We start from the raw sequence: 27,252 nt of genomic DNA on the forward strand, positions 1-27,252 counted from the left end.
TTTAGTTTTTATATTTTGTATTTATTTTTTTAATAATATTTTCTTTATGTGATGATAAATGATTATTGTTACTTAAGGTGTCAGTCTAGCTTAGATGTCAAATAACATAATAATACTTAACATAAAAATAAAATAAAATATTCTCATAAAAATTCAAGTTTAAGAACGTCCTCTAATATAAAACAAGAAAACTTAAACTTAATTCAACATTATTAAACTAGCTTATAAGACGAAGTTTGTATTGTTCTTATCTTTAACTGTTTTTAATTGATAAGATTTTCAATACACCATCTTTACGCTTCCACGTCAAAATTGTCATCTCGTACGTGAGACTATATAATAAGTGGTTTGATAACGGTTTGATAGTTGGTAACATAATAAACACAATAAATTCTCGTTGGGATAAACTCTAAATAACTCTAATAATATATATTACAAAATAACTTTAAATCTAACTCAATATTATGAAATTAACTTATAAGATTAAGTTTGACTCCACTTATCTATTATGAAATATTTTTATTTTTAGTAGTTATCAAATTAAAAATTTATTATTTATATTTTTTACACAACTTTATAGAAAGAAATTTGAGTTTTGAACGTATTAAGTTGCCATGGGCGAAATTGTTAAAGATAAGTGTTTCCTTTAGTTTCATGGGTTAAGCAGTGACATTTGAAGTTAGTGCACATGCAAGCTTTACATATGTTGTCGTATGTATCATTGCTTCTAAGTGCTGCTTGCTTCAATTTGATATCTACTATCACAATATTAAGAAAAACGAAATTTTGTGAATGAGACAACAAAACTTATTCCTTTTTTATTTTGAAATACATTTTTAATACATGGACTAAAAATAAAAAAATATAATAAACATAAATAAAATTGAAGGTGTATATAATTTATCGAATTATCTATTTTTGTAATATTTTAGAGATATTTTAAGCTGATGATTTCAATTTGTAACTCGCTTGTCCTCAAATAGTAATTTTAGAATATTGGAATGGAATAGAATATTTATTTTATTTTCTGTATTTTAATTGGATTTCAATATTTATTTCCTTGTATCTTTTTTGTTTTTTTTTTCTGGTTAAAAGAAAGAAATCCATTTGAAGTGAATAGAATTTTGAAGAGTCGTGCACCTTTATCCTTAGTATTAATTATTTGGGTCACATATAAAAAGAATAAAGAAATAAAGGATTGGGGAATATTTTCTTGTGTCCAATTTTACACTCATCGTCTTTGATTTTTGTTTTCTGTCTCTAGGAACTTTATAGCTATAGGTAGAATGATGATTAGAATGATAACCCATGTTTCTTTAATCATTTATGGATCTCTCTCTTTTCTCCTTCTTTTATTTTCCTTTTATATTTTCAACGTGTAACTAAATACTTTTTTTATTAAATGATCAAGTGAATTTTATATATGACATCTAATTTGGGATTGTTAATAAAAAATGATTTCTTTCTCCTTGTATCTTTACTTTGAATTTGCTTATTACTTAATAAAATTAAGAATAATTAATGGATTCTCTTATGTCATGGACTTTCTAATTATAATGTTTATTTACTTCCTAATTTCATCAAATCACTCAAATAAACATTAAATTTATTTAATTTTAAACTAAAAATAATTAACTATTATATTAACTAAATTAAATATTATTTTAGAGATTAAAAAATTATTAGTATATAAGGTAGTTTCTAAATTTATAAACTAGTTTTTAAATTAGTATCTAATTAGCGATCAAGAAACAATTACTTTGTAATATAATATTGGTATTTAAAATCTTGATAGTTAAATAAATATAAATTTTGAAATTAATTTATAAATTTAGAAACTACTTTATATATCAATAATCTTTTAGTCAGTATAGTGATTAATTATTTGTTGTCTCTAAGATTTATTTTTGTACCGAACGAGTGAGTCACGTCACTCGGCCTTGATGATCAACCAACCGAATGGTCAACTACATTAAATAATGAATGACGAATAATGAAATATCCTATAATTCATAACTATATCCTGTCAAATCCGGGTGACACCTTGTGAAATTAATTAACACTGATTTAATGAATATATGTTCCAAATATACTTTCCTACAAATTCAGATGATTATGAGAAATCAGCTAACAATAATTTATTGACGATATGTGTCAGATACCGCTCATCTAAAAAATAGCTCACTACAAGCACTATAAATAAACTCTCAACAATGGAGTAAAATAAGTTTTTATCAATTTATAATACACTCTTGACACAAAGTACTTATTTGATCGTTGAAGAATCTTGAGAAGCTAAGGAGAATAAGTGTTGAAATTTGAAGGAGGGAAGCATTGAAGTACAAGGAAACCGCCAAACGACGGAGACCTACAAAAATTATTATAGTTAACAATTTGAGATACTATATAGGCTTATTTTGTTTATACAAATACAATTTCTATTTAGTAATTTTTGAGTAGTGAATACTTATTACGGGTACATTTTTTTTACATAATTAAGATTTAAATAAATTATGAGAGAAATTAATAAATCAAATTAAATTAAAATGTATCTTAGAAATTTTAAGTGAAACAAAATTAAGTCTAATATCAATGCTTTCAAATTTGATTCACTTTTAAATTCTTTGTGTGCCTTTTGTATTTCTTTCCTAAAAAAAATAAAATGTAAAGGCAATTGTTTATTACTTCTTAATTTTAATTACTCTTTTCTTTAATCAATAAAAAATTTAAATCATCATTCGTGATTGAAATTGATTTTTTTAATTATAAATTTCGAATCACTTTTTTGATATTTGATACTCAAACTTTTATCGTCTAAAAAATTTATTACCTGTAATGATTCACTATGCATGGCACGATATCATGAATATTTATATACTGAATAGAACTTGTACTTCCAAGGATTTATAGGATTATCGAGAAGTTTCCTTTCAAGTGTAAACAGAGTTTTTAACTTTCCTTGTAAGGAAAGTTTATTTTCGAGAAGAAGGATTTATAGAAGAGAATAATATATTAAAAATTTAAATTTATTTATTTATTTATAAGTTAAAATTAGGTTATAAACTAATTTTAAGAAGTTTTCTCTTTAATTTTTGTTTTGATTTCATGTATGTGAACTAATTTTAATTTTTAGACAAATTTATTTTATTTTATCTTTTATATTTTTTATAAGTCTTCGTGAAAAAAACTTTAAAAAAACACTATAAAAGTAAAATAAGAATAATAAATTATACTAATAATGACGATAAAAATAAAAATAATAAGAGTGGTATTGGAATGATAATAGTAACTATTATATTGAGAATAATAATAATATTAATAATAATATTAATAATAATATAATAATAAAGTGATGAAACTAATAGTAATAATCACTACGAATTTTTTTATAAATAAAAACTAATTTTAGATATCAAAATAATTAATTATTATTTAATTAAATTAAAAATTATTTTATAAACTAAAAAATAATTGATATTTAAATTAATTTTTTTATTAATAAAATTTATAAACTAGTTTTTAAATTAGTTAATATTATTGTTAAATAGTTTCATTAGCTACCAAAATTTTAACTACCAATTAAATTATATAAATTCTAAATTTGGTAGCAAAAATCTTGGTTGTTAATTAGATATCAATTTATAAACAACTAATTTAGAAACTACAAATTTATTTAGTCTCTAAAATGGTCTCTATTTTAGTCACTATAACAACTAATTATTTTTTGTCTCTAAAATTGATTTATATTTCATGATTTTTGTGTAGTGTTAGTTAATATAATGACTAATTATTTTCACTACAAAAAAAATCAGTATTATCTACGGATTTTTACCCACCGATATGAGTATGTAGGTAAATTTAGCATTACCTACGGATATTACCAACGGACAACATTACCTACAGACATTATCCACAGATTCTGAATCCATAGGTAAATTCAGCATTACCTACCAACTATTATTCACGGATCTTATTACCTATCAACTTTTACCTATGAATCTCTATTACCTACCAACTATTACTCACGAATCTCTATTACCTACAAACTATCACCCACGAATATCTATTACCAACCACCTATTATCATAATAATTATATACATAATATTAAAAATATTATTATAATATAAAAAATTATAAAATCATAACTAATACTCATAAATAATAATAACCATAACTAATAAGTACACATATTATTATATATTATAAAATTAATAATATTAATATAATAATTTAAATAATATAATTAGTATTATATTAATAATATGAATAATATTAATAATAATAATAATAGTATTAATGATATTAATAATATAACAACATTAATAATATTATTAATAATAACATTAATAATATAAATACTATTAATAAAAATATTTTTTAATATTTATACTATTTATAATATTTAAAAATATTAATAATATTTAATAACATTAATAATATTTAACAATATTAATAATATTTAACAATATTAATAATATTTAATAATAATCATAAAAATTGGTAAAAATAATATTTATAAATAATAATTAAAAATAATAATAATAATTAAAATTTTAAAAATAAAATATATTAACATTATTCTTTGGATAATTCGTAGGTAATGTTGATTTACCTATTATGGAAATCCGTAGATAAATTAAATTTTTCTTGTAGGAATTTTTTTTTTTAAATTTAATTATTATTTAATATTTTTTTTACACTAAATGTTATAGTAAAACTTGTTACCACCCTAAACATAAGATTACATTAGTTATTAACGTTGACAAGGTATGAAAACAATATTAAAAATAATAGTGGTTGTTAGTATTGATTGTGAAACAGATTAGCATTATGATAAAATTGGGAAAATAAAAGTGGAAATAATATTTTAAAATATGAAAATAGTAATAATATATATATATATTTTAAGTCATTCTTCTTAAAATAAAAAATATAAATATAAACAAAATATAATAGAAAATAACATAAAAAATCATATTAATACACTAAAAAAATATTATATTTTAGCCATTAAACAAATTATGTAAAAAAAATATACCTTTTTATAAAAAAAATGGTTAAATAGTGGCTGCAGATTTATCATGGATATCATCAAAAATATTTCGCATTAATTGATAAAGAGAAAATTGTCAATTCCCTTATTTACACTGCAAAAATATAGGAGCTATTATGCTGTTCATTTATTATTTATATAGTTATATTTAATATTAAAAAATAAATAAAATATTTCAATTAAACTTGTCAATAAACCAAAATAGTATATATGTATCAGCATTTAAAATTTAATTATATTTAATATTAAAAATTAATTAAAAGATCTCAATTAAATCAAAAAGAGATAAAAATTATAATTTTTAAGAGAGATAAAAATATAAAAAATAATTACTTCACGTTTAATCAATATGTTTCACGTTTAATAAACTGTTTCGTTCTCTACGTTATTTGTTGAAAATAAAAGGGTTTATAAAGCTCAACCCTACTTTAAAATTCTATCTGTGTGACCATGGCTAGATATTGTATGTTTCTATTTTATAATGAAAAGATGAAATTAAAATCTTTATCATTTGGAAATAAACATATGGTTTCGTTTACAAATGATACATGGACATAAATTCTAAATGTGAATTATATGTGCCTGACAACTCACTATTATTTAAGTTACATATGAAAATATAAAAGTATTTTTGAATTTTTTTACCACAAAGGTGAAATCAATGGGATAATAAGAGAGTTGTTTAAACGAATATGTGAGATCTTTATGATTTGACTTATTGACTTACTTGAAAATTTGAATTATTTTTTTAACAACGAGATATCTTTTACTTAGGTTGATACTTGAAAATTACAAATTTTTAATAAAAAAATAAAGTTTTTTCTCTAATTGACCCAACTCAATTCAATCCACTTAAAAGTTGAGTTAGATTTAGTTTAACATAAAAAAAATGCAAAAATCCAACCCAATATTTTTAATGGATTTGTCCAAATTCTACCTAAATCCATGAAAATCCATTAAAGACATAACAAAACCTCATTCTTTTAAACAATTCTCCGATGTTTTCCCTATACTTTCACCTTTGTGGTCAACAATTAAAGAAAAGTTTTATATTCTTATGTAATCTAAATGCACTAACAATATAATGAGTAATCACACATGTAATTCACATTTTAAATTGATATTCATGTAATAGGTGTAAGTGATATCGTATATGTTTATTTCTAGCTAACAAAGACTTTAACTTCATTTTTTCATCATTAAATATAAGCATGCAATATCTAGTCATGGTGACATAGGGAGAGAATTTTAAAATAGGGTAAAGTTTCTTTGATAAACTTCCTAAAACCTTCATTTTCAACAAAATTAAAAGGGAAATCATCAATTATTATCATTCTAGCAAGTATAATAAGAGTTTTCTCTTGGTTAAATTCAACAAATTTCAAATTCATGGTATTAGGGTCACCCTCGCGTCCTTTTCCAATACCTAATGCCATTTGTTTCTTATCAACATCCCTAATGGGGTTTATATGACAATCATTTTGATTGTTTAGTCAAGTTAAGACTTTCATATTTTTTACTATTAGTTTGATTTTACTTGCCACATTGCTTGCAAATCACATCATCATCTGTCCTATTTAATAAACTCAAACCTTTGAAGGAATCTTTGTAGGTTTTCGGTTCAAATGACTTTATTTGTGCAGAAACCTCTAACATTGATAGTGATTGAACTTCAAATGGTGTAGATTGAGTAAGTTCAAAGGATGTTACTAGTGACCTAAGATTTAAGACATTTATACGTCTTGTGCTAGTGGTAAACCTATTATAACTTATCTTTTCCATTTATGTGGACACTAGAACAATTACAAATTATCATTTTAGTAATAATCTACCCTCTATTTCATATAAGAATAATAAATAAATCAATAAAAAACAATTACAAATCAACATTATCACCATCCACTCACCACGTCCACCTATTCAACTAAAAAAAACATAATAAAATCACGCAATGCACATTGTTGGTGTGCTTTATGCCCATAAGAAAGTCTTGTGTTCTTGCAAATTATAAACATGGTAGTGACAATAAGATAAAGGATAATAAAGAAGGAAAATAATATTTTCATTTAAAAGAATGGAAAAGTAAAATGCAAAACATTTCAATTGAACAGAGTTCGAACACGAGATTGTATTGGAAAAGAGGAGGCAAAGGTGAATAGCGAATACAAATGGTGAGGAGAATGACAAAGAAGAGAATGATAGGGTTGATGTGAAGAAGAAGACACACCACAACAATATTTTTATTTGTTTGTCTAATATTAGAGTTGAGACGTGATGGAGACGGATAGACAAAGACAAATGACAAAGATGAATGGTAGAGACGAGAATATTAAGATTGATATGATGAAAAAATGGATAACCACAAATGTTTAAGTTTGTTTGTTTATTGCTAGAGCTAAGATGCGGTGAAGGTGAAGTTAAAGACGAATGATAAAAAGGAGACGAAAAAATATGTATTGTGCCGCAAAAATTTTAAGTTTATTTAGGATTGTGTCAATTATGAGTGAATATGAGACAAATATAAGAATGAAACACACTTAGATATGTAATCACCCATACCAAACTCATCACGAATCACACATAAAATAAATTTTAAAGTTATGTTTAATTTAATCATAAATAAAATTTAACCAAATATTAATATAATTGAATTGAAATACACCAGGTTGCATCATGGAATAATAGAATCTAATAAACATCCTTATAATTAACTAATATAAATTTAACTTTTTTTGGACTTACAAATGGATATTGAGATAATTCATTTTAAAATCTCTAGTCCTCAAAATGCATCAGAAGGTACAGAACTCAAAACTGAAATTTAAGATACCACCTGGAGTTCAGAAGCATACGACAAAAGTGAGTTTAAGGTGCATGAAACAATAATTTATTCATATTATTTGGTTGCGGTCCACAACTATCTAAAAATCCAGTCCAAACCCTGTAGGATTTTATCTACGTGCAAATGTTTTTTTCACATATTTCTCGTTTTTTTTTCTTTTTTTAATTTTCTTCGTTTTAAATCCGAGAGAACGTGGGAAGGAAAATATTACCAAATAACAACGCAGCTCTTCCAAGCTCCAACCACAAAAGTAAGAAAAGGAAATAACAACTTTATCTTTGTTAAGGATTCCCTGCAACATTAAAGTTCATATAACTTTTTCTTCCTTTGCGATTTCCGAGGAAAAGGATCGAAAAAAAAAAAAAAAACATTAAGGTATTCAAAAAGGGTTAAAGAATCTCACTTTAATAACCTTTAATAATATTGGAAACTAAAGCATGGATTGTCATATTTTCTCTTTTACTTGCCATTTGCCTAACACCTTCAACAATTTGCTTCATAACTGTAAATCATTTGCTTCATATTCCATTTAGAAGTTGATTTTCGACCCAATGATGAATTCTCATACATAAGCTACCAAATTTACATTGTCCAATAAATCAACTATACTTACCTTTTAATTATTAGATTACAAGAAAATAAAGGAGATGACGGAAAATAACTTTCTTAAATTTCTGTTGTAGTGGATTCCTCCTTTATAAATATGTGTGTGTATATTGATTTTAATTATTAAAATAGTTAAATAATTTAGATTAAAATTATAATTAAAAAATAAGTATAAAAGTTAAAATTATACACTTAAATAAAAATATAACTGGATTCTGTGGTCATAATGTGACAACGCAACAAGTGTGGTCAACCCCTTTTTTTTTCTTGTCTTCGCTTCTCCACCCGTTTCGCAACACAAAAAGGAGTTAACATCCTTCTTAAATTCGGTTTCTGAACTTGCCATTGTTCAAGTTTTCATTTTTATTGTGAAGTAGTGGTCTCTGATATGTAAAACATTAAGCATGTTTGTTTAATACGCAAATCTCGTTCTTTTTTCATAGGGGGTGGAGGAATTGTAAACTTTTTTTCTGAAAATTTTTCCAAACTAAAATTTTTCAAAGAATTTAGCTTCTTAGGAGGGGGATGTGATAACCTAAGTTCTTAAAAGTGAAAGTGTGGAACTAATTTACCAAACTCTGTATAATTTGAATTTATCACAACTCTATCAAGAGAGAGAAAAATGTTAGAATGTGTATGAATTGGTGCATCTTACCAAACTACAAAAGGGACCTAGGACCTATTCACTATTGTACAGATCATTCTTCTTTTGCTTCCATTTGGTCCTAATCTTTCACCGGAGATGAATAAATGGGGAAAACAAACTGGGTGATGGATGAGTGTTGCTTACTGCAACGACGGTCATGAGCAATGCCAGAGATACTATAGTGGCACTTCATCATTAGATTAGCAGTGAGACGACTTTCTGGCCAATGGTGCAGCAATCACAACACAGGGCTCTATAAAATCTCCCCAGAAAACAACTTTTGAATCTTTGCTTACTCGTTCCACTGTTTCACCCATTCCTTATCAAAACAAGTCTTTAATTCCAAAACCATTTGCATGAGTGGCCAAAATCAAGCATATTGTTAGCAAATCAACTGGGAGCATGGCATTCTTATTGGCGAGAACACTACAGTGAGCCGTGCATGATCAGAAAGGGAGTAGTCTTCAGGCCATCTACCTTTCTCCACCTCTGGAGGAAACAGAACTGCATTTTTTACACTGAAACCAATTGTTTGATCCTGTGAATCATTTACACCGTCATCCTGTTCCCCATTTTTGCTGTCATCACTCTGATCTGGAGCTGTTGAATTCCAGATTTGCTGCTGCATCATCCGAATCGTATCACCAAACAAGGAAGAAAGCATTATTAAAATAACAAAAGGGAATTCCATCACCTATTCTACAACGATGATAAACAAGCTTTATCTCAGTGAAGACAAACAAATAAGAATTTTCAATTTTATAGTGGTATATTTATGTCAAGAGCTAATTTCAGTATCAATTACTTTACCAGGAATTCTTTATAATCAAGAACACCATTTCCATCTACAGCTGCCTGGAGCCACAAGTCCTTTATCTCTTCGTCATTTAATCCATGGCAATGCCCAGTTAAACTGAGCTGCACGAAATGAAGAAACCCATAAACATCAGGCGAGATGAGCATTGAGTGAAATTTTACAGTGTTTAGCAACATACCTGTGTAAGTGCTTCACAGAAACCTGAATAGGTAATACAATCTTCATTATCAGCCTTTAGAAAGGCAAATGCATCACTCTCAGTCAATGAAGCTCTCCGTACCAGATACTGAAAAAGTATAAATTTGTCTTCAATGACAATTCTGTTCCAAAAAAAAAAAAAACCCAAAGGAGAGGTTCTAGCTTTGACTTGATAAGCAAAATTGCACTGAAATGGAGCTATAAAGAAAGCATTATTACAATAAAAGTAAGACTTTCCTCCCTGACATAACGTGTTATAAGCAATACAGATTCTCTGCAACAAACTCTACCCCATTGCTCTCTCTGTTCCACAATATTATTATAGTAGTAATCTACGTCTGTACCTGGCACTATCTTATAACAAGTTTAAATACACCAATTAGATGTATTAACGTTTAGGAGAGTACAACTAATCACAATCCTTTCTAATATACTAAATGTTTTGCCTCACTAAGTGTCCAACTCTACTTTTGCTAAAAGAAAATAATGTTTAAATCTTATAGGAAACACCTGTCATCCAAAATTCAAACCAAAGATGGTAAAATTATTACGCAAAAGAACTGTTTCTCCGTCAAAATTATTTTATGATTTACCTTGAACATACCAAAGACTGCTTCACTCCAACTTGCTTTTAGTAGTTTTCGATATTTGTCAGGATTTAGGAGCCAAATAAAATCAACAGCACATATATTTCCCCTATGATTGCGGTGGCTAACCCACTGCACAATGTTAAAAGAAATAAATATAAGTGATTAGAAGTTGGCACATTACACAAAAGAAATAAAACAAAAGACAGTGGTAAATATATGACCTTGTCTGCATCTGCATCAGTGTAATGATGTGCAGTATCATAAGAAGATACAAAGCCCTGAGACCTCAGGAACTTGTAGACATGTCCACGTTTGCTTCCATTCCAGTCACTGTAATAAAAAGCAGCATATAAAACCAGGATTCAAGTCTTTTAAACAAAACAAGTACATGAAAATTAATTTCCAATTTACCCGCAGAGCATGATTGGCATTGGCTTGAGTTGAAAATCATTCTGATAAGATTCTACGTATTGAAGAATCTTGTAAACCTGCAGAAAAGAAAATATTAAGGTATGTAAGTTTAAGTGAGAGACGAAGCTTGATATTGGGTATGTGATTTATATTAGATATAGATACCTGCTGCAGTCGTACAAGGGATAGAGTTGAATCGTGGGGAAATAGCAGGTGAGTGTTAACAATCAAAATTTCCTGCCTAATATTACTGTTTCGCCATTGTGTAAACGGAGAAGCTAATTCAACATGTAACAACTGAGCTACACGATCTCCAAAGTCATTGAAGTGTAACTCCTTGTAATTAAGAATATTGAAGTTTTCCTTTTGCACTGCTATAAGAAGACCTGCAGATCCGGAGTAAATTATATCAGAATTTGTACAAATCTTCAACTGGAGGAACAAAACTAAGCACATGGAAGATAACCTTATTATGAGAGCCTTATTAGTATTTAACTAAACCAAACTTCCATTCAGAAGAAAACTAAAACAGAACACATTTTTCCTTTAAAAACAATTTTAGTTGTTTGTGCCTTTTCTAAATAAATTCTCTCTGCTATTCCCATTTGCCAACTCCAACAACAAATTAGTATTTGATCCTACATGGGAGGAGTGGCTTCTCTTTGAATTTTCACATGACAACCAATAGTCTGTTTTTATCATTCTTCACACCCATAATAGGTGTGGCAAAACGGGACACGTTCATTTAGTCAGACCTACTATTTATATTTTGACTCCTTCTGTGAAAAGACTATCAGTCCATCAATTTTTTATATTTTTATTTATTTATATATATATATATATTTAAATCAATTTTAATTATATAAATATTTTTTAAATATTTATTTGATTAATTAATATTTTTAATAAGATAAATTAAAATAAGTATTATATCTGCATGTTAAATTTAATTTATAAATATTAATAATTTAAGTTATAATACTATTTATATTATAATAAAAAATATTTTTATTTTAATTTAAATAAAAACGGGATGACCATCAACCCGTTCTAATCTCTATCTTAGTTTGACAGATTGAACGGAATGGATCAAACACACTAATTAAAAACCTATATTTTTGGGCTGCGGACCAAAACCAACTTTTCCATCTCATAATTCAAAGTAATATATATATATATATATATATATATATATATATTTACAATTAGAAAACACCATTTTAACACAAATTTGAACATGAATCTAACAATATAATACTCCTTCAGTCTCATTTTATTTTGATACTTTTGGAATATTCATCAGTGAATTTAAAATATCTGCAATGCATTTTTTTAATCATATTCTGTGGAATAATGGCATGCAGATTACCTCAAGAGAGGGAAGAGTATTAATTGACGTTTGAAGAACAATATTTGATTGTTAAATCAAAGTCCCATGAAAAAAAAAAAAGTAACAACTACCCATTTAAAATCATCAAACAACATAATAAAGAAGACGAAGAAATTCCGACAAAACTGATAGTAAAAATCGAAAGGGAGTTCATAGGAATTGAGAGAGAATGTGCATAATATATTATCATACCATCTCCACGGTTGTTTGTCCTTCCAAGCTTGAAACTGACATAACCAGCGTCTCCAAGTCTCTTCTCATACAAATTAACAAGTTCTTCATTTCCAACCCAAAATTCCTGCAAAAGCAAAACCCACGTAATTATTAGCTTTCGTCGCATTACACAATCATAATATCTCCCTGCACTGAATTTCAATTTTGACGACACAAACCTGAAGACAGATAATTGAAGACCTCTCATTCAACAACCAGTCCAATATCCTGTGATTCCTCTCCAACCAATACGTTCTGTAGTCGCTCTCGCGGCAACTCGGATCCTGCTTCCATCAAACAATAAAAAAAAAATGAAAATTGAGATTACCCTTTTGAAAGGGTGATTGATTCATATTGCTGGTATTATTGAAAATGCTAAAAAAATATAAGAACCTCATCGTTGATGCGCTTGTAAATGGGAGCGAGAATGTTAAAAGTGGTGCAGGTAATAGAAGGTTGTTGTTGGTTTTCCTTAATGGAAGAAGCAAGTGCCAAACCCCCAAACCTTGAAATCCTTCCCATGCTATTAGCCCACCTATCCGTTCTCATTCTACGTCCAAACCCAACCCACCAATGCTGCTCCCTGCCCCTGAAGATGCGTTTCTTGTTATTGTTCTTTCTGTGTCACGTACCCACGACGATGATCAAAACGTTAACAGCAATTGAAGTGGGTTCGTTAGGAAAGATGACGATGGAGGTGTGAAAAAAGGAGGGAGAGAGAAAGAGAGAGAGGGAGAGGGTAAAAGAATTGAGAAAAAATGATTGATAATAGAAAAACGTTGAGATTTTATGTCTCATAAATAGGGATTCCACCTCAATCACAACGAGTATCTTCCCGAATCACGATTATCATGCTATTCAAACCCACTATATTTGAGTTCAACAATTCAAAAATATGACTCCAAAATAATTAACTAACAATCTTCCTGTCAAACATATTTTATCTGTCCATCTATTTTTTTTTCTTGGGCTTATTTTTCTGTTCAAATAAATACTTTTAAAAAATATATATTTTATTTATTTATAGATTCAAATTCATCACCATAAGAAAGAAGTTGTTAGGGCATTTATGTTTTTTATTTTAAATATGTACATTATAACTAGGAATAAATATATTTTTAATCATTGTGAATAGGATCATGTTGGATTTTGGTCTTTTAAAAATAAATTACTTTTCATTTCATTTATAGAAATATGTTGATATTTTCTTTACACTTCATAAGAAAAACGTAAAATTAGTCTTTGGGACCAAATAAAAAATTGCTCTTGTTTATAAGGATAGAAAAAAAATTAATTTTTATATTTAAGTTAGTTATACTAGTGGGAATAAAGATGCACATTTATTATTATTATTATTATTATATATATTTAAATAAAAAAATATAAATTCATGTGTATTTGTATATATGAGAGATATGTTGATTCAATTCCCCATAAAACACTATTTACATTTTTATTTCCCCATCTACACCATTTTGTTTTTATTTTCCTAGCACTTTTGTTTTTAATTTCCTATCTAACATCATTTCAAAAGTAAAAAAATTAATAAATTAAAAAAATTGATAATTTTAATTTTGAATGCATTAAATAAATAAATATTTTTAATGTTTAAAATAGTTAGAAATAATAATAAAGAAATAAGTTTTTACAAAATAAATAAAAAAAGTAATAAGTTATAAAATGTTTAGTTTATTTTTTTTAAGAATGAAGAAAATAAAAAATTAAACCCTACAACAACATAAAAGTTGAATCTATGAATTAAAATTAGTATTTATTTTTATTATTATTGATAATGTAATCATGTTAATTTCAAGTAAAAAAATAGAGGATATAATTATAAAAAAAATGAAAGTCAATTAATATTAATTAGTAATTAGTAATGAACCCAGATAATATTGAAGTGTCAAGATCCTAAAAAAAAAATTAATGCAAATGCTACACTTAATGCTTAAAAATGAGAAGAAAAAAATTCAAAAATAAATAAATATAGAAAATAAAAACAACAACAATAAAAATAAAAACAAAAATAGAAATAAATAAAGAATGGAAGAAAAAAAATAATAATTAAAAACATAAAACATATAAAATAAAGACAAGACAAAATAAGATAAAGATACAAGATATAAAAAATAAAATAAAAAACAAATCAAAACAATATAAAGATAAGAGATATAAGACGATACTAAAAATGTATATGTTGAACATAAAAATGAAAATAGATGAGAAATGATCATTCATTTAATATTTTCTTCAATGATAGTTTAAATAATTTGTGCAAAATGAAACATAATTAATGACGAGAAGTGGGCGATCGCGTAATGGTGGGACGCGTTCTTTTTGTGTGTCCTGGTGTTTGATAATATGAATATTTTTTTTGTTCGATCATGTTGTTATCTTATGTCCCCTTTGAGATTCTTTTCATGGGCATAGTATTTGACCAGTGTACAGACCAATACTCTGCAATATTATTTGTATGTCCACTACTAATTAATACTAATTGACTTTTGTTTTTTTATAATCATGTCTGGTATGTTTTACTTAAAATTGACATGATTACATCATCAATAATAATAATAATATAAATAAATATTAATTTATGTTTATAAATTCAAATTTTATGTTGTTGTAGGGTTAAAGTTTTTATTTTCTTCATTCTTAAAAAAAAATTAAACTAAACATTTTTAATTTATTACTTTTTTATTTTTATTTTGTAAAAACTCATTTCTTTATTCATTAACTATTTTAAATATTAAAAATATTTATTTTTTTAATGCATTCAAAATTAAATTTTTTTTTTTAATTCTTTAATTTTACCTTTTTACTTTTGAAATGGTGCTAGATAGGAAAATAAAAACAAAAGGGTGCTAGATAGGAAAATAACAACAAAAGGGTGTTAGATGGGAAAATATAAGTGTAAATAGTGTTATATGAGGAATTGAGTCGAATATGTTATTGGATTTCCAGAGATTTGAGGAAAGAGAAAGATAAAATAAGAGTGAAAATATTAAAAAACTATTTTACATTCAAAATTGCTTCTCATAACTGTTTTAAAGAGGATAATCAATCTCTCAACTCTCCTGTTAAGTGACCACAAATAAATAAAATTAAAAATTATTTATTTAATAAATAAAAATATGAGTTTAAAACAGAAAAGTAATCAATCTCTTCACACTCCTACTATTGTTAGATGACAACAAAATAGTTAACTATGAATCTCTCCCCATAATAAAATAGGTATAGATTAACTATTTAATTTAATAGTATTTTTTTTTAACTTCTAAAACTATTGCGGGTTTTAAATGGTCGTACAAGGAACTAATTCGTGAAGTCAAATTTATTTATTTTCAAGCAACTGGTTATGTTCTTTTATAAGCCAAAAACACGACAAAGTTTTAATTACCTGTTTTCTATTTTCTTAGAAGGAGAGATGATCATCATATTGAGAAACGCATCATCTTTTGTATTTTGATATCGTAGAGATTATGAAATTATTCCTAATTAATTGTTACATGATATTGTTATACTGACATTTTCAAGCAATTAATTACATAGGTTAAAGTAATCAATTATCTCAGAGAGAAAGGAACTAAAAATTGATATTAAAATAGAACTTTGGCATTATTTTATTTTCTTGATTTTTATCAAGTCACCAATTCTCTGTCAATATTTCTATTCTATCGTAATTTAAATTCGTTTCAGCAACCCAAATAGAAAAAAAGTGAATAAGATTTTACACTTTGTATAGGTCACGATTTTGCATTTATTAATTGAAAAGTACTAATGTTTCATGTAACTCTATGAATCTTAAGAATATTTGGTTCATTAATGATCTAGAATTAAGTTCTAATAACCTCATATTAAGACTAAGCAATTGAGTATACAATTGAGTTTATATTTTTCAATTTGTATTGGTCTTCTCATCATCTCCAAGAATTGCATTACTAGGTGAAATACTTGGTACCACCATGGCTGTGGAATGAACTCCAACAGACTGTGCTGCCATGCCTGTTGAAACCTCTATGGATGCTTCAAGCATACTTTCTGTCTCTTTTCCTTTGCCCCACAAAAATGAGTACAACCCCATTAGGATCAAAATCATGCCCAGCAAGCTGCAGATAATTAAAGTTTCAAATTTTCATTAACCACTTTCAAACATAATGCCCAAATAACAACATTGGATTATCAAAAACATAGTTAATGTCTTAAAGATGTTTCTCTTGCTAGTGGGTGGAGCAAGTGTTTGAAGGAAATAAATGACATTGCAGATGAGAAATTAAAAGAACTTGTAAATGACATTAGGAAAAATATTGTTTCATACATGCCAAGACTGATTGGTTCACCCAGTAAGATAGCTTCTGATATGGCCACAAAAATAAGAGCCAATGGATTGAACATTGTGGGATAAGATGGTCCTTTGATTGAAATTGCCCAATAAATTAAGCAAAACGTAGCAGCAGTGGCCAGTGTTCCCTGTACAAACAAGTCTCATTCATTAATAATTTCGAAGCATAGTAGTTGACATCTTCATTCCTTTACTTGCTTTGTCGAAACTTAAGGTTCCTCCGAATACTTTTCATAACTAAAGTCGATCAAAGCCAATATAAATGGCCTCATGCTATTCCACACCATCTATCAGTTAACTGCAAGGATCTTAGGTAGTTCCTGTTATAAAACACCAGAAGTTTAAGCATTTTTTTAAAAATTTGGCCAGATTTCAAAGAGGCCTTCAAGTTCTACACATGCCAAAGTCAAACAATTAATATTGCCATGAATGCAACGTAATTTATATATAATTATGTTGAATTAAAGTTGTAAGACATTAGCATAATAAAAATTGTGTTACTTTTAACACAACTTCTCCCATCTCATAATATTTTGAAAACAATCACATTTATTAATAAAGGGGCCAAAATTGTTCTGTGCTTATAAAAAAAACACATATATGCAATATAAAGTGATTTCAATGAGGCGTTTTGAATTTGAGAACTCAAATAATATTGTCTTAATTTAATTTGCACAAACATCAAACTCCCAAATCATGTATTAAGCTATGTCTTAATATATGTATATAAAAAATAAATAATATCAGGGTAAAAGTTATATTGTCTTAGGCAAATATCAAGTTAAAAATATATCTATATAGATTACATTTAAATTGTTTTTATTATAAATTGTTTTAATTTTTAAATATTTTATTTTAATAAAATAATTTAATTTAATAAACTTTAATTTTTTGAATAAAATATTTCAATTACTACTAAATACAAGAATGTATTTAAATATTATATAATTTTAATAATTTAAAAATATAATTATTGGATGTCTTTTAGTTTATATTGATTGATGTTGCATTTTTTTATTAAAGCTCGCAATGATTTTTTTAAAATTAATATTGATGTTTTTTTCTCGATTTATGTCACAAAATTTTCTTTGGCTAACATGGGTAAAAAAAACAATTTTAGTCCTATTTGGTCAAAAAAAAATCTTAGTATTAATTGACAAAAAATAACATTGGTATGGTTAATAAAAAAAATCACTTCAAATATCAACAATAACAAAGAATTACAACAAACATTCATGTCAAAATATCTAGTTATCATCTTTAAGAATCAGTCTCTTCATCCAACATTATTAATGTTGAGAGGAAGAGAGAGAAAAAAAATATTTGTTTATAATAAATATAATCTAAAAATAATTCCTACTAAAATCAATAACAAAAAATCTTAACTAAAATCAATAAAGAGGCAGTCCTCCAATATTGGTTACGAGAATTGTAATTAGAATATATTGATAAATAACATCAATCTACATTATTTATAAAATAATCTAAAATTATAACTGATCTAAAATAAAAATAACTTAGTTGACATAAATAAATAAAATGTTTGATATAAGCTAAAAAAAACTATTAATATTGATCAAGAATATCCTAACTATGTTGATGACTATAAAATAACATTTATCTACAGGCATAGTAAAATAATCTTTGTAATGTCAACCGAAACACAAACACAATTCACTTAAACAAATCTCCACCAATATTTATGAAAAAAATTATTAAGATTATAACATTTAAACCTCAGTCAAACCAACAATATCATTATCTTTCTCGGGTAAATACTAAAAAATATAAGAATTGTTGAGAATATGAAAAATTTCAAATTTTTATTTGTTGAATTTGAAATTCACCACTTTTAAGTAATCAAATTACTTTCACAATATTAAAAATAATAATTTTTTTTAAAATTTATTGTCCAAACAATATATTTTATCATAAGATATTTAATTATTTTATAAAAATAATATTTTTTAAATTTTTTTAGTTCAAAAATAGTCAATGAAGGTGGAGTTCCTGCAAAAAAAAAATACTTTGATATCTAAGTTAAAACTCAGTATGAGATAACGAGAGGAACATAACTTGAACAATATCTTCCTTCACTCATGATGAAGGAAGAAAGAAGAAAGAATGCAAGTAAGAAGGATCAGAGTGCAGAGCAGAGTTCTTGAAAAGAAGAACTTTGATAAAAGTAGCAGTAATTGAAGGTATCAGTAATTAAAGTAGCAGCAATTGAAGGTACTTACATTGAATACATCTTACCGAGTATATTATGGTCATAAGTTGTAGATTCCACTTCAAACTCCAAGTAACTTTTCTGCAATCTAAGCATATTCCTACTATTGCTGCTTGAATTGATGCTATAATGCAGGTAAGCATTGTTCCCCAATATTTGAATGGAAATATTTCCAGCAACTTAACCTGATTAGATAGAAAGTATCCATTTTAGGAACATAATATTATTCAAAATGAAGAAATCAAGAAAGTATTAGGGATATATATTATACATACTTGGACGATGAACCAAGCTGTGTATGAGAAGCAGCTAGCAAGCAAAAAGAGAGTGCCACGAAGCATGTGGGTTTTGGATGAGTCAACTGTTGTTGCAGTGTGTATATGATGGCTACTTAGACCAATATAGAATTCATTCCCTTTGTAGAGACTAGTTGTTAAGGCTCCCCCAACACACAATGTTGCTCCTATTGTCTTCACTTTACTCGCCCATCTTCCAAACCCCACCCTCTCCATTCTGCACTCATTTGGACAAGGTGTGAGTTGGTATAAACTTCAGGTATCAGTAGAATGAAATACAGGTATATGGTTCTTCTTTCTATATATATATACCTGCATATAATAGAGAAAATGAAAGTGGTGATAGGAACCAAACTCAGAAAATTCACAGAGTAAGTAGCTGATGTGTCTCGCAGACCATAATAGAACAGTCCCATGGCCACTGTTATCCTGCAATCATATCATATAATTAAAAACTATCTACAACTTAATTACAACACCTAAATCTATTCAAATCATTCAACAACTAATAAAACCAAATATGGATGTCTTTTGTTCAAATAATAAAATAGAAAGGTTTTTAATTACCAATTATTTATATTCTAAATTTGGTAGCAAAAATCTTGGTAACTAATTAGATAACAATTTAGAAATTATTTAACAATAATAGAAACTAATTTAGAAACCAATTTTTTTAGTTTTCAAAATCGTTTCTAATTTAGTCACTTAATTATTTTTTGTCTCAAAAAATTGGTTTCTATTTCATGATTGTCTTGTGGTGTTAAGTTTCACTTTTATGACGTGATTTTTTTAGAAAAGAATAAAACTGACCTAAAATATTTAAATTGTGGTTTTTAGTTGTGGATATTTTAAATCGTGGTTAATTAAAGTTTCCGTTAAATATAGAAAACCATTATTAAAATATGATTGGAGTAAACTCGTGCCTTCTGCACTTGTCTCTGTTTGTGTAGTCTTTGTGGAGTAGAAGAAGAGACTTGTCGTCATTTGTTTTTTAAATGCAAAATTGCTTTGACTATATGGAGTTATTGTTTGGCTTGGCTTGACTTGGCGTAATGTAAGTGAGTCACAATGATCCACTGGTAAGTTTAGGTTGTGTAACGTCTCTCTGATTCTACTAATTATGTTTGGGGAGCAATTTGAATGACAGTTGTTAGAGAAATTTGGAATTACAGGAATAATGTCATTTTCAAATGGGGATGGTTGATTGTTTAAAAATGTTTGTTATGATTGATTCAATTAAAGGTTTGGTCTTGGGTTAATTCAAAGTCACACTCTGATTTTTTTTCCTACTCTGACTGGTGTCTTGATCCATTGGTTTGTATGAGATTGGTTAAGTGATGTAATTTTGTCGAGTAGTTCTAGAGCTGGTGTTGTGAGGTTGTCAGGATCTCTACAAGAGTTGGATCACCGTTGAAGTGGTCCATATTTAATTTATTTTTTATTGCTGATAAAAAATAATGATTATATTAACCATTTTTTTTAAATTATGGATATTTTAAATCATATTAATTAATGTAAATTTTTTTTAAAAAAAAAAACGTTATTCTTTCGAATTTTAAATATATAATAAGTTTTGTTTTGTTTTTCATTCTCCACCACTTTCAAAATCTAAATATTTTTCACTGAAATCAAAATTCTAAACACACTGATTCTAAAATTGAAATTCAAAATATTATTATTATATTATTATTATGAATACTATTAATAATAATAAATAATTTTAATATTGATATTAATAATAATAATAATAAATAGCATTGATAATACTATTATAATATTACTAATATTATTATTAATAATAATATTAACAATAACAATAGTAATAGTGTTATTATTCATAATAATATTATTAAAAATAATAATATTTTATTACTAATTATAATAATAATAATAATAGAATGATTTGTTAAAAAATGAATCATTTATAGTTTTTTAGAAGGATTTGTTTATTTCAAATCTACAACTAATGCAACAAATTTTAAATTAGTTGTTGTAAAATGTGTTATTTTTAAATCTCTTTCAAGTATGAAGAAGAGATCCGAGAGTTATGTCTGATCTTGATAGTGAATATAGTTGAGATGATATTTTCTTAAAAAAAAACTAATTTGATCTTTAGGTTTTGAACTAAAAAGATAGATAAGAAGAAACTATAAATTGAACCTAAATTCTAAATTAGTTCAAATATTTAGAAAACTCGTTCTCCAAAAGCTGGAATGAAAGTCAATAAAAATTGACCTTCGAAAATAAGTCAACTCAAAAAAAGTAATAATAATAACATACATCATAGGATTTTATTACTAAATATAAATTATGGTCAATGTGATTGGATTTTTTGGGATTTTACGCATTAAAGAATGTTCTTTTATTTGTTTTTTAATTTTTTCTTAATTTTCTTTTAGTTTAAACTCATTAGGTACTTAGTCTACTCTTAAAAAAATATTTTTTTTTCATGAATTTTGTGTAATCTTCTTATATTTTTTTTTAATTTTATACTATTTTTTATATGATGACACGCGGTAACTAGGATGAATTTCATTAACAGAGAACATCACAGATACTTTAATAAAAGTGCTTTGACTATAGGCTAGGGCCACGTTGATTGATTTCTTTCTTCTCTGTAAAGAAGTTCCAGTATTCTGAAATTGTTTATTGTATGTCAAAGGCACACATGTCACACATACATACATATGACCTAAATATATTTTTAATTTTCTTAGCCATTGTTAAAGTTATTTTTATTTTTCTAAGCTTTTACTGTTTGTGCTGCGTTTACTGCTAGGACTAATGTTCCGTGGATGCTTCAGAATCGATGGAATACTTGTCTTAATTTTTGTGGGACAATCAGGTTTAGGGTAAATCATATTTTTCTTGAAGGGAATGTCTATGCTGATAAGTTGACTAATTTAGAATTTTTTCATAGAGAATCATTTCATTGGTATAATAGCCTCCCAGCTAGTCTGTTTTTAGAATTCTTTATGAATAGGTATAATCTACCTATGTATCGTTTTTGTTAACATATGAGTTTTGGTCTAGTCCCCCATATTTTTGTATTTTCTTTCTTTTTTTCTTTTTTTTAATAATATTTTTTTTCATGTGATGGCAGATGATTGTTGTTATTTGAGGTGTCAGCCTAGCTGAGATGTCAAGTTGCATAGTGATGCCTAACATGAAAGCTTTTTATAAAAAAATAAATAAATTACTAAATTACAACTAATTTTACTAATTTTAGAGATCATAATAACTAGTTAGGAATAGACCAAATTAGAGACAATTTTAAAGATTAAAAAAAATATTGATATTTAAAGTAGTTTCTATTATTAATAAAAATTTATAAAGTGATTTTAAATTGATATCTAACCATTAGCTACTAAGGTTTTAGCTACTAATATTTTAAATTTTAAATTAGTTTCTAAAAGACTAATTGAGACCAATTTAAAATTTAAAATATTAGTAGCTAAAACCTTGATAGCTAATTTAGATACCAATTTAAAAACCATTTTATAAATTTTATTAATAATAAAACCACCTTTAATACAAATAATTTTTTAGTCTCTAAATTAGTATCTAATTTGGTTAATATAAACTAATTATTTTTTGTCCATAAATTTAGTTCTTATTTAATGAATTTCTTGTAGTGTTTATTATATTTTATTTTCACAAATTTTAATTTTTAAACAAGTATTTAAATATTTCTATAAATTAATATATTTATTCATCCCATATTATTACATAAATGTATATGAAAAAATATTTTTAAATTTTATAAAATAATACTGATAAAAATTAATAAAATTAATCACATGAAAAACAATTAAAAAATGTATTACTTATCCACTCTTATATTGTAAAATTGAATATTTTCATATTTGAATGGTTTTTAAGTACTACTCTTGAACAATAGTATTTTTAGGAATTATTTTTATTCTTGTTGAGTCATGTATCTATAAATCTTATAAAATTAAATATTTATTTTTACTTTAAAAAAATTTGAATACATTTTTCAAATTTAAGTTAAATTTAATTTGATTTAACAACTACTTAAAAAGAATCTCAACGATATAAAAATCATATTATTTTAACTTCATTTTCTTAATGGTATATTTGCGTGGGAAACAAATATTTGATTTAAAAGAAGTGGAAACAAAATAGAGAGAAAAGTTGAATTCTAAAAGCAAAAACTCAAAAAATAAAAGAATATTTCAATTTCTTTCTATATGAAATTTCAAATTTTTCTCATCTTCCGATTTTCTTTTCCCTCTACAAACAAATCATAATGTCTAATATATGTTTCTTTCAATTTACCATATTTAAATTAAATTTTGATTATTTTTAAAAATATTAGTAAATCAATATTACAATATAAATTATCTAATACAAATATGTAGTTTAATAATTTTTATTTATTATAAATTTTAACTACAATATAATTTATATACTAAATACATTTTTTATTATTAATTATAATTATACAAAAACAAATATTTATTTTATATATTCAAACACTAAAACGTGATTTATAAAAATTGCAAAATACATAACTTTTGTACAAGTTTGACCTCAGCTATCAATGTGTGTTACAAACGAAATAGAATACTCTGTTCTACATAAGTTGTTAACTAATCTTGAAATTATTTTCCTTTCTAATGGGAGTAATCAATATCACTGATATTGAATATTTAAAATAACAAATGAAGAAAAAAAAACTTTTGCAAGTGTGTAGAAGAAAGGTGAAGAATAAATGAAGATAAATTTTTTTGAAGATTTGGGAAAGCATATGTTGTTGATGTTGATGGGTAGAAGACGAGAGGGGAAAAAGTGTGGATATAACATTTTTTTTTCTTTCTCCAAACTATGTGGATATAGATATTTTTTCTAATGAAAAAAAAAACATAAATTACATGTTCATAAGTATTGATGTTATCGATTATTTATATATATATATATATATATATATATTACCAATACGAAATAATAAATAAATATGAATTAATTTAAGGATGATTTAACTCTTATACAAGAATTAATAATATAAATAAGATAATACCTCACACTTCAACCTATTTCAAAATTTCGATAAAAACACTATCAATTATTCATCGAAGAAGTTCACCCTCAACAACAACTAAGAAAAATTAACTTATCAAACACTGAAATTGATAAAAATCCAAATATATATACAATTAGTTATAATTATTTATTATTTTAAAATAAATAAAAATAATTAAATAATTATATATCCACATGTTTTTATACTTATCTCTTAAACTAGTCTAGGTACTTCCTCTTTGTCTATCTCCTTCACATGTGTCAAAACCCTAATTTCCACTTGTTAGGTGACGTGTAAGAATTAAAACACCTAATTATACGTTTTGCATTGATTAGAGAAACCGAAAGCTGCAGATACCCAACTCGAGACTTCAAAAGCAAATTAATTTGTAGATTTGTTTGGAAAATCTGTAGCTTCCGTCATTTCCAATATAAAAGGTGTCTTCTCACCACAACCAACCCAATAAAAACATAGCATAAGTTCATAATCACCATATAAGTCAGTGTTCCACTGTTTACTAGATTTAGGAGGTACGTGCCTAGTGTCACCTATCCCTCGACATCGATAAATGCAGGGTGGTTGTCATGTCATATTTGACAAATTAAGTAGAAGGTTGTCTTGTTTTTTTTTTTTTCACAGTGCTTAGTTTGTATTTTGAGCTGGTACTAACAGAAAATAAAAAGTTCCAAAACAAATGGGGCACATTCAGAGGACAATTTGCTGTTTGTATTTATAAGATAAGATATGTCTGTATAAAAGTTGCATCAGTGAATAAGCAAACATAACTGTCCACTGTATTCAGTATTTGATATAGGAAGAAAACCATTAGGGTAGATGAAGTTAAAAGGATAAGATTGATAAGAAATAATTAATGGGTTTTTTAATTGTTTGATTACTGTAGAAAGAGTTAGAGAGATGAGATTATTATAAATTAAAATTATACTATCTTTTTTTACAGGCATCAACAAATTTCCAGCCATCAAAATTGATTCTTGCTCGCAAAAATCAATTTTCCACAGACAATTAGATAAAGATACCTTCAATTATCTGTGCAATCCTTATAAAACTTGAAAAATCGAGTGTTGGAGATGCAAAGGTCAATTTTCATACACTACAATGGATTATGCTATCAAATTATGTATGGACAGAAAGCTAGCTAGTTTTGATAGAAACTGGATAAAGCTAATATCTCTATTCATTTGTGTTCATTTTTCAGTCATTTTTCTTCAATTAACTGCATATATTTTAACCTATATATTAATCCTTTTTATTTCTTTCCTTCACGTTTCGTTTGTAAAAAACAACATTTATTTGAAACATTTCTTTAGACTTTGTTTCCCATTTTTTCTCTCAATTTCACACTATTTCTTATGTTCGACAAAGACTCATACTAACAGGAAGTGATCAATGGATCCAGAAAAAAAAAATAGAAAGAGAAAAAGGGAAAAAAGTAGAGAAGGAGAAAATAATAGATATAATGAGTAACATGAAGATCCATCTAGATTTAATAATATTTCACGTATATGAGAAACTATTATATGAAAGAATCTTAACTAATAATATTTATGTAACACGTATCTTTTATAATAATCAACTGCATAAGCAAATTAATGCGTACCCCAATAATGCGTTAAGGAAGAGCCAGAAGCAAATCGACCACCTCAACTTCTTTTGGCGGCCTCTGCAAATCACAACACATATGATTCAATCCAAAGAAAACAGTGAGATGAAGAAGTGGAAGAAAGTTCAGACATGCAGAAACATGAAAGAAAAGCTCAATTAGTTGCCTTTCAAAGTAGAAAGCAAAAGGGGCAACACAAACAGCAGCAACAATGTGACGGTAGGCAATAAGTGCGAAAATGAAAGTGCCCTCAACAAGTATAACCCTGGTTAGAATCTGCATCCCCGTTGCAAAAACTTGCACTAAAAGCATGCTAAGCATAGTCTGCGACCCCTTGAACCATTCCTTAACAATTTTCATCTTCTATACCTCTCACTCTCTTCTGAATTGTCCTTATCTGAAGAGATAAGAATGAAGCAAAATGTGGGCAGAAAAGGGTTTTGTTTGGGTTGGCACAGGAATCAGGAACTGAAGTTGGTGTTATCTGATTATTAGCTCATGAAATAGGGAAAAAGATGAACTATAGAGAATCTAATACTGAGATTGCAAACATGGTTCAGAAAGCATAAGCATAAGTAGAAGTTGGAAAATTTTGGAGGGTAGAGAATGATAACAGATGCCATACATTTCGTTTGCACAAACTATATATAGTAAGTTAGGAAACTCTCGTGTCAGCCATGTTTGTGGCTTCATGTATATTATATACATGCATTATTAATTAAGTAGGGACATTTTTCAACGATATTTCACACATCACATGTTATACAACAACATATACATTATTGATATATAGTAGAGATATGTTTTTTACCATTCAGCATGCAGATGAGTTGTTACATGCTCCCATTAATGTTTTTTATTTATATATTATATTAAGTCTGAATTTTAAATATATATTTGTGTTAATATTTCAAAGAAGAATTTATCTTTTATAATTATTTTATGATC

At 26.4% G+C, this 27,252-nt stretch overlaps 2 protein-coding genes across 4 annotated transcripts; both read right to left on the bottom strand.

Annotated features, from left to right (window-relative positions):
* Positions 1 to 9,070: 9,070 nt before the first annotated feature.
* LOC137823001 (uncharacterized calcium-binding protein At1g02270-like) lies at positions 9,071 to 13,538 on the bottom strand. Of its 2 annotated transcripts, none has more exons than XM_068628066.1 (10): positions 13,162 to 13,538; positions 12,948 to 13,052; positions 12,748 to 12,853; positions 11,331 to 11,551; positions 11,166 to 11,242; positions 10,976 to 11,084; positions 10,758 to 10,883; positions 10,145 to 10,252; positions 9,960 to 10,067; positions 9,071 to 9,771 (listed from the first exon to the last, which is right to left on the bottom strand). In XM_068628066.1, the coding sequence occupies exons 1-10, from the start codon at positions 13,315 to 13,317 to the stop codon at positions 9,532 to 9,534; spliced, it is 1,356 nt and encodes a 451-aa protein (XP_068484167.1). In that variant the 5' UTR covers positions 13,318 to 13,538; the 3' UTR covers positions 9,071 to 9,531. The 2 variants fall into 2 exon arrangements, with proteins under 2 accessions (XP_068484167.1, XP_068484168.1); XM_068628067.1 differs by having other exon boundaries at positions 9,387 to 9,768.
* Positions 13,539 to 16,504: 2,966 nt separating this feature from the next.
* On the bottom strand, positions 16,505 to 26,944 carry LOC137822998 (WAT1-related protein At5g64700-like). Of its 2 annotated transcripts, none has more exons than XM_068628061.1 (7): positions 26,471 to 26,943; positions 26,302 to 26,364; positions 19,949 to 20,065; positions 19,616 to 19,853; positions 19,367 to 19,525; positions 17,087 to 17,238; positions 16,505 to 16,877 (listed from the first exon to the last, which is right to left on the bottom strand). In XM_068628061.1, exons 1-7 carry the CDS (start codon positions 26,662 to 26,664, stop codon positions 16,667 to 16,669), a joined length of 1,134 nt encoding a protein of 377 aa, XP_068484162.1. In that variant the 5' UTR covers positions 26,665 to 26,943; the 3' UTR covers positions 16,505 to 16,666. The 2 variants fall into 2 exon arrangements, with proteins under 2 accessions (XP_068484162.1, XP_068484163.1); XM_068628062.1 differs by having other exon boundaries at positions 16,737 to 16,877; positions 19,351 to 19,525; positions 26,471 to 26,944.
* Between the last annotated feature and the right edge of the window lie 308 nt (positions 26,945 to 27,252).

Source organism: Phaseolus vulgaris, chromosome 9 (assembly GCF_000499845.2).
Source record: "Phaseolus vulgaris cultivar G19833 chromosome 9, P. vulgaris v2.0, whole genome shotgun sequence".
Classification (NCBI taxonomy): Eukaryota; Viridiplantae; Streptophyta; class Magnoliopsida; order Fabales; family Fabaceae; genus Phaseolus; species Phaseolus vulgaris.

Excerpts from the sequence above, each read along its gene's own strand:
- LOC137823001 (XM_068628066.1), bottom strand. The coding sequence starts at position 13,317 with ATGAGAACGGATAGGTGGGCTAATAGCATGGGAAGGATTTCAAGGTTT. Across the intron at positions 11,085-11,165 it reads ATGCCAATCATGCTCTGCGG|TGACTGGAATGGAAGCAAAC; the intron begins GTAAATTGGAAA and ends TTTTTATTACAG. Across the intron at positions 10,884-10,975 it reads CTGATGCAGATGCAGACAAG|TGGGTTAGCCACCGCAATCA; the intron begins GTCATATATTTA and ends AACATTGTGCAG.
- LOC137822998 (XM_068628061.1), bottom strand. The coding sequence starts at position 26,664 with ATGAAAATTGTTAAGGAATGGTTCAAGGGGTCGCAGACTATGCTTAGC. Across the intron at positions 20,066-26,301 it reads TTCCTTAACGCATTATTGGG|GATAACAGTGGCCATGGGAC; the intron begins GTACGCATTAAT and ends ATATGATTGCAG. Across the intron at positions 19,854-19,948 it reads ATTTTCTCTATTATATGCAG|AATGGAGAGGGTGGGGTTTG; the intron begins GTATATATATAT and ends AAATGAGTGCAG.